Source organism: Monodon monoceros, unplaced genomic scaffold (genome assembly GCF_005190385.1).
Source record: "Monodon monoceros isolate NGI ecotype Baffin Bay Population unplaced genomic scaffold, NGI_Narwhal_1 Super_Scaffold_15, whole genome shotgun sequence".
Classification (NCBI taxonomy): domain Eukaryota; kingdom Metazoa; phylum Chordata; class Mammalia; order Artiodactyla; family Monodontidae; genus Monodon; species Monodon monoceros.
In genome coordinates, this window is record NW_021703771.1 from 74993667 (window position 1) to 75006201 (window position 12535).

General features: G+C 40.2%; 1 protein-coding gene across 19 annotated transcripts in view; it reads right to left on the reverse strand.

Moving 5' to 3' along the window:
- SYNE1 (spectrin repeat containing nuclear envelope protein 1) overlaps window positions 1-12535 on the reverse strand; it is a 453644-nt gene that overhangs the window by 118059 nt on the left and 323050 nt on the right. For all 19 annotated transcript variants that reach the window (XM_029223419.1, XM_029223418.1, XM_029223413.1 and 16 more), the window contains 3 exons: window positions 8488-8589; window positions 3900-4019; window positions 2138-2338 (listed from right to left, as the gene is read on the reverse strand). In XM_029223419.1, coding sequence (XP_029079252.1) covers window positions 2138-2338; window positions 3900-4019; window positions 8488-8589 — 423 coding nt within the window. The remainder of the gene's footprint in view (window positions 1-2137; window positions 2339-3899; window positions 4020-8487; window positions 8590-12535) is intronic.

Consider the following 12535-nt stretch of genomic DNA (forward strand, 5'->3'; position numbering starts at 1 on the left):
GCTTCCTGCAGAGACGGGGGTGGGGTGGGGTGGGATGGGGGTCCAGCCTCCTAACTGGCCTCTCCTGGCGCCCACTCAAAGCACCTACATTGTGCTGTACTGCAGATACTCTGTCCCCAGAACAGAGCCCTTCAGAAGCGAGCTGCTGCTGACACACTCGTCCGCCCTCTCCACTCCTCCTGGTACCATCTGGGTGGACACTTGCTTCCTCCACCACAGACACTGGCCTCCTTTGTCCCTGGGACACATGAGAGGCCGCTCCCCACCTTCAGCCTCTGCCTGCCCTCTACCTCCTGCAATGTCCTCACTTGACACATTCACAATTTTTCTTCCTCCAGGGCTGGGCTTGAGCTCTACTCTTCTGTACTTAATACTCATGGCCAAGCACAGCTGGACACACACCAATTGGCATTCATATTTTTAAATTTCCCTCAGAACATACCTACGCACAGCAGAACTGCAGGCCTTGCACAACCCTACAAATGTGTTTTAAAATATTACTTTCTATATATAAAAATCCCCAGAAGATGGGGAGAAGGTAATCCCATTTCCTGTTCCCAGCACCACGGATGAAACTAAAGGACCAGGGATCGTTAACATCAGCTAACACTGAGTGCCAGCTAACACTACGTGCCAGGTGCCCTATGAACACTTCGGCAACTAACTCGTTGAATCCTCCTAACAACCCCTTAAGATAGGTAGTTTTATTTCCCACTTTACAGACTCTGCGCTACTCAGTCTAATGCAACATGCCCAGGGTCACACAGAGCTCTCCCTCAGAAAATGGTCCGGTCAGGAGAAGCTAGAACCATTATCTTCAACTGACAATTACTATATCATAGAATCTTAAAGCTGGAAGAGAACTTGGAAGTCATTTAGCCCAACGTTCACAGAAAGCCGATATTCCTATTACAACCCCGTCTCCCCCTGACAGCCTTGGATGGACTTCTCATGGCCAGGAGGGGGTGTGTTCAATGGCAGCCTACTCCTTTTAGAGTTCTTCATCTACTGAGCTTTATTTCTCTGTTATTTATACTCATTGATCCCAGTTTCCCCTCTGGAATAACTCAGGATGATATTTTATTGCTATGGTCAAAGATTTGAGAAAAACCAGCTGTGAACTTTAAAGCAAAGTTTTCAAAGCCAAATGATAAGGCTTTAATAAATCACAAAGTTTTGGACAAAAACCTCTGGGAAAAGTAGCAACAAGTACAATTCTCCACGCCGCCCCCCACCCCCACCCCCAAATCTACCTTTATAAGCCACCAAAGAGCTACGTGATGGTAGAATGATAATCGTCTGTAATCTTAGGGAATCTTTAAAGTTTCCTCATAAGAAATTTCCACTATCTGGGAGGTTGAGTCTCTGAACTGGCAAAACTGTTATTTTTGTAATATTACTAATAATGCAATTTGTGTGTGTGTGTGTGTGTGTGTGTGTGTGTGCATTAAACAGGCATTCCTTCACTAAGGAGCAGTGTCTAACCTGAACTTGGTTACGGTACACACTGATGGAACACTCTCAGGCTTCCCAAGTCTGGTTATATAGGAAAAGCACTTGCTGTCCCCAGGAAGAAACTCCTGAGGCCCACGGTAACCAGAGGCGCATGTACTTAAGGACCAGAAGAGCAAAGTGATGCATGTAACAGACATAAAGCCAGTCCAGAGCTGAGTGGGCAGCTCTGCATTCCCAGAGCAGAGTGGGGAGTTCTCAGCCAGGACAAGGGAAAGCAGAGAGAACACCTAGGACTAGATGAACACATGGGCGTGAGGGATGCAAAGGAAAAGGGCAGAGTTAAGAATGAAGCTGGGCTCCTTTGAAGAGAGTCCCTGGGTTTCCTGTCCACTGCAGTTTACGAAGGAGAAAGCATGGCTGACAGTGATCATTAAAATTACTGGTATGGTTGGTATTCTTTGTTCACTTACAGAATTACAGGAATATATACTCTCTAATTTTTCTGTGCTATTGACTGCCAGTGGGCTTGAATATACATTTGTTGACCATTTTAAAGAGTAACTTATATGAGTAGAAACTCATAAACGATTGATGATGTTAGGTTTTACTAAATATATGTCAGTGAGTGAGAACGTGCTTTCAAAACTACATTTTCTTTCTCTCTGTTTTTTTTTTTTTTTACCTTATGTTTGTCAAGTAGTTGTTGGATGTCTTCTTTGGAAGACACGATAATTTTCTGGTCTCCTGCCATCTTCTCGCGTCCGGTCTCCAGCAGGTCAGCCAGATCTTGCAGGGCCCTTTCATACTGACCCTTCAGTGCAAGATTCTGGTTCAGGCCGCCCCGCCGGGAGCCAGTGGTCATCATCAGCTCATCGTACATGTCCTAAGAAACAGACAGATACTCACGCTCAATTCAAACCTACCTCTTCATGAGGTACGTTTAACACCTGTGCTCACAGGATGTCAATAGTTTCCGTGGGGTTAAACCGCTGAAAAATTGTTCTTGTGGCTGAGGGAAATGTCATAGAAAATGTAGTTTTAAGTTTTGTCATGCTCTCAAATTTTCTAATTTTAGAGTAACTGAATAGAGCATCCTCAACATTTGGTCTGCTAAGTAATAATCAGATTTGGGACTATTCCTTAAATAAAGAGCTACAGAAACAGAGGAGTTTAATGGGAGCAGAAAGCCTTTAAAACTTAAAAAGGCAATGTTTTTGCCAAATGTGGTGGGGTAAATAAATAACTATTTAAGCAGGGAAGACATTTTAGCGGACGATGATACACCAAATACAAAATTTATTTGAGCCGTATGGACCTGATGAACGTATTATATTAAGGTTTAGCAGGCCCAAATGCCTCAATCTGGAAAAGATCAACTTTAATGCCTATTTACAGCTATGACGCTTGACTCTTACACCTGACATTTAAGTACTGTCGGAAAACTGTCTAAAAAGGACAGAGTCGGGGCCATGGGCTCATCACATGATGAAATGTTAGATAATGGAATGAGATCGTTGCAATAAAAATGTTCTTTTTAAAATAAGAGGTATTTTATTTTCTCAAAAGTAAGAACTTGTGACCCCGTATTGGACTCATACTATTAATCCCTCAATGGTTCTGTAATAAGGCGTGTATGTAGAGAAAACGTGACACACGCACATATTTTTTCTTAATATAACTTAACTGTGTTGACTTTCAGATGCTACACTTTGCTGGTTTACTATCCCAGTATCGTCCTACCAACCTGAGGTCAGATTCTTGCCTAAGTGCCAGATTTAGAAAAACACTAATCCAAAGTGTTAATTCTCTACTCCTGAAAGATGCCAGGGAGTCTGTTTGGATTTCAGCTACCTTTAATTTTTTGCTGTTGCTCTGGAATTGAAACAATGTCTCTTTTCCATTCAAACATGTATGAAATATAAACTATAATTTTGAACTTGAGAAAATACACTTTCTGAAAGTATTAGCTTAAGGATTTTTTCCTTAAAATTTTTTTGGGTGTAGTACAATACAGGGTAGGTAGCCTTTTTTAAACTTTTCTAGGTAGGATTGCCAGTTATTAAATTCTCTACAGTAGAAAATAATATGCCACAACCTAACTATGCTATAATGCTTAGCCATCGGAATAATAATGTCAGAAAAATCTTCAAAGCATGAGAATACAAGAAAATACAAGAAAAGAGTTAAAAAATTTGACACAAGGGTCCTCCAACAAATGCACACAGACTGCCCTGTAGTAAATCTCAAGATATGTCAATTTATTTTATTGTACTAAATATGATAAAAGTTTCAGAAAATGTTCTAAGAGTTACTTGGAAGAAAAATTGGGCCTAAATGACATGAATTTTATAGAGAAAGCCTGAAAAATCAGAGAAAAGAATTTTTTCTTGACTTCCAGTTAAGATGTACCATTGAAGCTGAATGCCATTGGAAGAAAACTGTACCTGGAGTTTGGAGAGTTCTTGCACCCAGGGCTGCTCAATCTGCAGCTTGTCACCACGCCTTTTCAACTCAGTGATTCCCGCATCCAATTCCTTTAGCCCATCTTCAGCCTGCTGTATTGCCTATATAAGATTTATGACATTTTATTAAAACTCCCATAAGCAATTTGCCATGCAAAGCATGATTATCGTGTCTCCTTATTTGTTCCTCTCTTCTCCACCTAAAACATTTTCCATGCAACATAAAAATGATGGTCCCCTATTAAACAGAAAAGTGAAGAAGGCCCTTTATTATACTACAAATCAGATATTTTAAAGGTAAGGAGGTTGGGGCTTCCCTGGTGGTGCAGTGGTTGAGAATCTGCCTGCTAATGCAGGGGACACGGGTTCGAGCCCTGGTCTGGGAGGATCCCACATGCCACGGAGCTACTAAGCCTGTGAGCCACAACTACTGAGCCTGCGCGTCTAGAGCCTGTGCTCCGCAACGGGAGAGGCTGCGGTAAGTGAGAGGCCCGCGCACCGCGATGAAGAGTGGCCCCCGCTTGCCACAACTAGAGAAAGCCCTCACACAGAAACGAAGACCCAACACAGCAAAAATAAATAAATTAATTAATAAACTCCTACCCCCAACATCTTTAAAAAAAATAAATTAAAAAAAAAAAAGGTAAGGAGGTTGGAAGGGCTTAGCATGGAGGGTTGGGAGAACAATGGCTTCCTTGAACAAAAAAGGGAAATGGTGAATAGCACCCTGAAGAAGAAGCATGATTTTAGGACGTCTTTAGAAAAAGGTATTTGCCTAAGATGTTCTAGGGGATTGTGTTCTGGTTTTCTGAAATGCGGTTTTGAGCATCTTTGAAGCGAGATGCAGCGAGGAAAGAGGAAACTATGTTACAGCACGGTCAGAGAGAGCTTACTCCATTGTGAAATGGGAGGGCAAGCAATCAAGTATGAATGTGACAGCTAGCGCTGAGCCTTGTCTTCCCAGGGTGAGGTCTACAGAAGCAGGACAAGGCATCAACCTGGCCTTCAAGGAGCTTCCAGTCTGCTTAGGAAGCCTGAGGAAACAGAAGAAAAGGAAACAAGGCTGAATACAGTTATGTACTAAGCTTGCTGCAGCTCGTCCCTGTTAGAGGACTTCGGAGCAGGGAGACACCAGTGAATCCTGGAGCAGTCGAGGAAGGCTTTTGGAAGAAAAGCAACCGCAGCTGCCCTTGAAGGATGAAAAGAATATGGACTCCAAATGGCAGATGAAACACACGTGTCTTCTTTTCTCTTTCCTGAGTCCCCACTACAACCACTGCCAATATTTTGTTTGCTTGTTTTCTGGGGTGTTTTTCCTTCATAAATCTACAAGGGTAAGGAAACAGAAAAGAGGGTAATACCAACAAAATTTTCCAGCTGAAAATCAGAAGGATACGTGGGAATTGACTTAGGAAATCTGAGAAAGCTGAATCCTGAGCTAGCAGCGTTTCTTTATCACCAAATTAAAGCGACAGGAATCTCTGGAACCCTGGGCAACATGGGGCAGGTGCTACATAAGGAGGGTTGGTGGAAAGCTGCTTAGAGAGCACTTCGATTCCCAGGTCCCCTTCCGCATTCCACACTGGCTCTTCCCTTCCTTGGCGAAAGACTGAAAGTTCATTTTCTCAAGAAGGTAAAACAGATGTCTCTGGACTGAGGGGCACCAGGCACAGTTGTGGGCTTGAGTCCTTGACTGAAAACAAGGGGATAAAGTGACAACACCCACTGAATGCTGAATGTGGATCCCCTACGTCTCCTAGAGTGCTGAAGCCTTGTTTCTACTCTCCAGACAGAAGGGGGTGGGCGGGAGAATATGAAAAGACCAACAGAAAAGACCTAAAAAGTTTGACACGAGGATTCTCCAATAGCCCACACAGATCATCCTTCAATAAATCTCAAAATTGTCAAGCCCCATCCATTCATGAGGTTCCCATTCAGTCTCTCACCCTAAATGTGAAGAGACAACAAAGCATTTCCATATAGCTGAGAAAAGCCTCTAACATGAAAGACAGAGACCAAAATAGGCAAACAAATTAAAAGCAACCTGGAGGGGAATAGATTATACAGGAAAAACCAACAAATAAAAAACTCCCCCCAAGTCCCTCCAAAACCCTTTCAACCCCCAAATCACTAATATACCAGAGAGATTATAAAAGACAATGCATCTATTTAAAAAAGAACAGGATACTACCCAAAAATGGATACTACCTCCCAGTCTCTGAGAAGATTAAATGCATGAGAGCAGATACGCAGAAGTCAACAGAAAAGTTTAGAGTTGAAACTGAGGAAGTTTCCAGAAAGCAGAGCAAAAAGACAGAGAGAAATGTCCCTCGATAAGAAAGTTAGGATTGGACCAGAACATCCAGCATCTGCCTAAAAGGAGTTTCAGAAAGGGAGACAGATAAAATAGAGGGATGAAAACTATTTAAATAACTCTTAGAAAATGTTCCAGAATAGAAAGATGAGAGCTGCCAGATCAAAAGAGCCCACTGAGCCCCCAGCCCAGTGGATGAAACAGACCATCCCCAAGGCATGTCACTGTGAAATTTCAGAACACTGAGACCTTCGGGAATTAGAACAATTTTCAATTCCTCAAGCCAACACTGGAAGCTAGAAAACAATGGAGCAAAAGCCTCCAAACTCTATAAAGAACTGACCAAGAATTCTATAAAGAGCCAGGCTATGAGTAGTATGTGAGCATATGACTGGAACATTTTCAGACATGCAAAACATTGAAAACTATATGTAGCACGCATCCTTTCTTAGTAAGGATGTGCACTAAGGAAACAAGGAAGCAATACAGTAAAGAGAAAGACCTGAAGCTCAGGAAAGAGAAGACCCAGCAGAAGGGAGAAGTGAAAGAAATTCTCAGAACGGTAGTAAAGGGAGGCTGAAGAAGACAGCTGTGCAACAGGCTTATGGGGCAACAGGTCTGTTCTAGGTCAGAATGACACGACTCAAAAGATGAATATATCCCCATGCTTCTGCTACTGTTACCTCTTTAACCCAAGGAGGGTAGGGATGGGATTAGCACTTTTTGAGTTGCTTTCCATTTATTCAGCGAAATCAGGAGTAATTTATTTTTATCTCTGGAATTTACATTGGTTGTATTGGTCAATAGTCAGTAAAAGTGTTACTTGTGATCATACATATCCTAAATTTCACATTAGAAATTCAAGGCAAAGCACTCTTATGGCTGCTCAAATTCTGTTTGGGATTGGGTACATTATAAGCCAAAAATAAAAAGGGGTCCTTTCAAGTAGAAGTTATGACGCAGAAGAATGATTTTCAATTTGGGAAGAATGAGGGATCTCTGTTAAAAAACAGATGAAATCAGGATGCAGAAAGATACATATTCAAATATAATTTTGCAAACTGTTTTAGATGGTCAGAGAGGGAGAGAGATCTAGATATCTCATCCTATAGGGAAGTATTTGAGGTGGTCTGTATTTCAGGTGATTCCCTATGGCCTCTACCCACAGAACCATTAGAGGTCTACTGAAACTAGGGTATGCAATTCTATTAAAGCACACATTTTCATAATTACTTAGTTTATGAAATGGGATGTTCTGTGTAACATCCTTCCCATTGCCTCCCTCCTCCTGAGCTGTCATGTCAAGCACCAGATGCAGGAGTTGGCACTGACACTTATCCTCACCCCCAAACATCCCTAGTGACTTTCCACTGCCAGTGGTCTCCAAGGTACTCACCCAAAAGCGCCCAAAAGTGTATAAGATGATCGGTGAGAATGAAACACTATGTCTTTCCTTTATATACAACCACATGCATTTTTAATTTGCAGTTGTGTGTATGCTTTATAACACAGTACCTGCTTATAATTTATAAATAAGTAAATACACACATATTTGTGATGTGTGCTTATTGTTTTAACCAATGAAGTGCGCAAGCAATAAAGTTGACCACTCATTTGTAGAACAAAGTCCAAATTCTCTGACATTCAACAGGCTCTATAAGTTGCTTCAAATTTTCTCTTTGAACCCTACTTCCCCTCAATCACCTTTGTTCATTGTTCAGTTCAGCCAAACAGGATTACTTGCTTTTCTCCCGAAGTGCCCTGAATGGTCTAACATTTATGCCTTTGTTCTTGCTGTTCTTTTTACTAGAACACCTTTCTTCCCAGTCTCTGTGTGTCCAAACTTCCAAGTCCAGTTCGAATTTCCCTTTACAAAATTTTCCCTAATCCTACCACCGCTGAAGGTAATCTCCCAGCTTCTAAACATCCATAGTGCTTCATGTGTAATGCTACCAGGACGGTCTGACTCCCTGTCGAGTGTCACTGAGGTTCATGTCTAATCTCATTGTTAGGTGGCAAACACCTTCAGGTCAGCATCTGTCACTAACACCTTTTCCTCTCTCACATTTCCTGGTTACACACAGAAGTAAGTGACAGAGTCAATGTAATCTGTAAACCTGGTACTTAAAAACAAAATAGACGACAAACAAAAATGCTACAGTAAGCCATTAATATTCCAAAGAATATGTGGAATTTCATAGTAAATCAGATCTACTCATCGCACTTGCTCTTATGGAAAAAGGCAGCTGTAAATACCTCTATTTGCTCTGCCACAGGCTGTTCAAACACATTTGCCAGTTTCTGCAGAATGATGTACTTGTGGTCAGCCAGTGATGCAAACAGCACCTTCAGATCATTCTAAGGAGGAAAGCAACAGGAAGGCTTAACATGTGTAACAGGAAATTCAAAATGGTTGTAAATATAACACACATTCTTAGAAATAATATACAGGGGTAGGAATTTAACTGTTTCCAGAAGAAACAATATTATCTTATGGGAAAGTAAAAGGAATTGGTAACAATTTATACAAGTGCTAAAAAATTTACACAGTGCTGGAATTTGTTATACAAAGCATTTCCAACACAACACAGATGGAGACGAAGTACACAAATAAAAAGCAATATTGGTCACCCAAATGTTCTTGTTATTTCTGTAATAAATGAGCACATTTAAACATTGCAGCAGAAATATTACACTAAGGACTTCTAGCTAGTAAAACAACCTGGAGGTGTTGTTGTGTTTGGGGGAAAAATATTATTCTTAAGAATAATTATGATCCTTTTTTTCCTCTCTCCTCTCCTTCTCTCTCTCCCTCACTTCCTTCTTTCTCTTATTTTCAAAGAATTTGCACAAGCTTATAAAAAGCCATCCAGAAGTTTAGAAGATAAACATTATTCACAATGACCCAAGACATATGAAAAGACAACACAAAAAGATCTTAGTTAAGCCTATTCATAAACGTTACTCATTTAAATGTCCAAATATACTTATATTGAGTTAACTTTGTACAGAAAGGAGATAACTCTCAGACTTTTGATACTCAATTCTAAAAGGAATAATGAACTAGAACAAAGCTTGAATTATAACATTTTTAATTTTTCTCCTGAAATATCAACAAGTAAGCTCTATTTCTTATTAGTTAGAAACTGCTGTGATGGGCTGGTTGCTCGTCATAGGCTGAAGTCTGACTTCTCAGATTCTCTTCAGCGGGAGCTGATCGCATGTGTGTATGGTACCAAGATGCAAAAATTCTGACTGTCTCATGAGTAGAAGGATAATCACACCAAGAAGAAAAGAAGTCTTTAAGGATATATGGCAGCATTATAACACAAAACACGAGGCTGAAGCAAAAGAGTAGGTGTATTATGCAGTTTAAAAAGAAAAGAAGAAATAGAGCTGAACGTGAGATTTAGAGAAAAGCATACGGTCCTCAGAGGCAATAACTGCTACTAACCAAAACCCAAACCAATCTGCAAGCCTAGCTGCAGACTAGACGAGAAGTTATAAGAACAGCACTGGAAAAACGATGCCAGAAACAAGGGTTCTGCTTATGCGTTATGATAATGCTGTGTCATCAGCCATGCTCAGGGTAAGGCCACGTGGGCCATTGGAACCATGACACATTTATCTGTTTATATGCCTAAGAAAAGAGGTTCCCATTCATTTGAACAGATTCAAAAGAAGTAAAGTCCTTATTACCTACATGTATTTAGAAAAACATTAGTTCCGTTAATCTAAATGAGTAGATAAGTATAAAGGTGGGTTAGAAATGAAGAGGGTATACGTATTTCCTGTGTATCATCTTTACATGTTTAATAGCACATTTTCTAGATTAATCATATTCTACTCCAGGTAACAGAGAACAGAGTTCACATTTCTAGAAGCTGCACTAATTACTAGAAGAGACTAGCCAAGAAGAAAGTAAAGCAGAGAATATGACTGATTTAAAAATTACTAAATAAAAGACTTTGAGAGGTGCTTATAACCATATGGATGTTGGTATTTTCTTAAGAATGAAAATCCAAAGGCTTTAACCATTTCTTAATACCACACTTGTGATACAGCAGGGTATTTAAGGTATCTATATACTACACACATAACAGATATCACAATTTTTTTCTTACAGTTACTGGAATTACTTGTAGGGCATAAAGAGGTGGGCTTCTAGCTGTTTGAGAAACAGGAAGTTTCAAGTTTTAAAATCATTTGTGTTACCCTGCTCATTCAATAAGAAATTCTTTCATTATTTACTTTTTAAATAAAATATTCAACTATAAAAATGTCTCGGAAATTTATTTGGGTTTAAGTCTATGAATAAAAGTTTTAAAAATACAGAATAGGTGATAATTAACTTGTGTTCCACGTAGATAACACACTTCTACATAACATCTACCCATTTTCCAGATTGTTGGGTATAGGATAACGTTAGCGTCTGGCAAGAGCTAATACTCAAAAGTTAACTGGGGGCTTCCCTGGTGGCCCAGTGGTTGAGAGTCCGCCTGCCGATGCAGGGGACACGGGTTCGTGCCCCGGTCTGGTAAGATCCCACATGTCGCGGAGCGGCTGCGCCCGTGAGCCGTGGCCGCTGAGCCTGCGCGTCCAGAGCCTGTGCTCCGCAACGGGAGAGGCCACAACAGTGAGAGGCCCACGTAACACACACACAAAAAAAAGTTAACTGGAAAATGAAGGCTACCATTCCAATAAGCGCTGAGCACTGAGAGTATACCAGGTGCTCAGTGCAAAGTAAAATAAAATGGTTTGTGACTTGACTTTTAATTATATTAACATTGGAACCCCTTCTCTCAATTAAATTGGAGCACAGACATTTTGAAATGTCAGTTTTCGTTTGTGAGCTGGCCACCAGCAAGTAGAAACTTGTTGGCAGAAGAAAAATAGAGAAGATGATTGAAAGAGAATTTCAAGATTACTTGTTCTTCTCTTGATCCTCTACCCAAAATAAGTTCCAGAGTATTATTCATGCTTAGTTCAGTTTTTACTCTGAGACTGGCTATGCTTACCAATAACAATTTAAAAGTACCAGAGACACTAGCATAGAGAACGCAATTTGAAAAAGGGAAACATGCCTCCCAGTGATACACCCATTTGCACTTTTAACCCACCTCATTCATGGCCAATTGACTAGAATGCTATTAAAACTCGGTGTGTTATTTTATGCAAGAGGAATTTTAGGGTAATGAAACAAGTTTCCATAAGCTGCACAACAGTTTAGCTGATTTTAGACATACTATGTACAGATGTACATGCAATCAGATCTTGCATTCAAGACCAAATACCCAAATAATCAACCCCAGGTTTTCTAACTGAAAGGAAAATGCTCTTTCCTCTCTGTGTACTACACAGCATGACAGATACAAATGCAAGCATCCAATGCAGGTCATTCTTCTAAGCCACAGACTTGCCCCTTGGTCCATGGCACTGCTGCTCCCACCTGTCTTTTCTGTCAGCCAACGCCCCCCAGATGCTCACGTCAGAGTCCCTGGAGTTCCTCAGCAGTGCCCCTTTCTCTTGTTGCCCAGATCCAAACAGACGCTCCCCTATTGATTCTGCCTTCCAAATATATCTTGAATAAGTCTACTTTTCTCCAACTCCCCCGCCATCATCCTAACAATATAAAATATACAAACATTCTTTGAGTCAAATCCTGGCTCCAGTTCTTGATGGTTATATAACCTTGGAGAAATAATTTAACTTTTCCACTGGTTTTAGATCCTATATCTATTATCATAAATACTACTATTAATTGCAGCAACAGTAACAAAACTTGCTGAGCGCTTACTATGGTTCAGACGCTGTTTAAAGTATTTTACACATTTTAACTCATTTTGTCCTCACAAAGCCCTAAAAGGTAGTTACTGTGGGCATGGTTTAATAGTTGAGGATACTTAGGTCAGAGAAGCAGCTAAGGTTATACAGCAGTAGGTGATAAAAATCATAATATTATTATTATGTCAATAATACATGTGAAGATTTCTTGTGAGTAGAGAAATGATACACAAATGTTTGTGATAATTTTAGTTTATAGTTTTAAGAATGTAAACTACTGGAAGGCAATGATAATTTGTCCCTCTAGATGAATATCTAGAAAATTCCACATTTCCTGGCTAGTGGTATGTTTATTTGACACTTTACAGTATTTTTTTGGAAATCAAAATTTTACATCAACCCCTTGGCCCTAATTACATGTATTACATGAATCTATTTTATAAATCTTCTGTGTTCGCTACAAATAAAATTCAACTAGAATGTAAGTATTCCCAAAGGATGCTTTTTATTACTTCCTGCA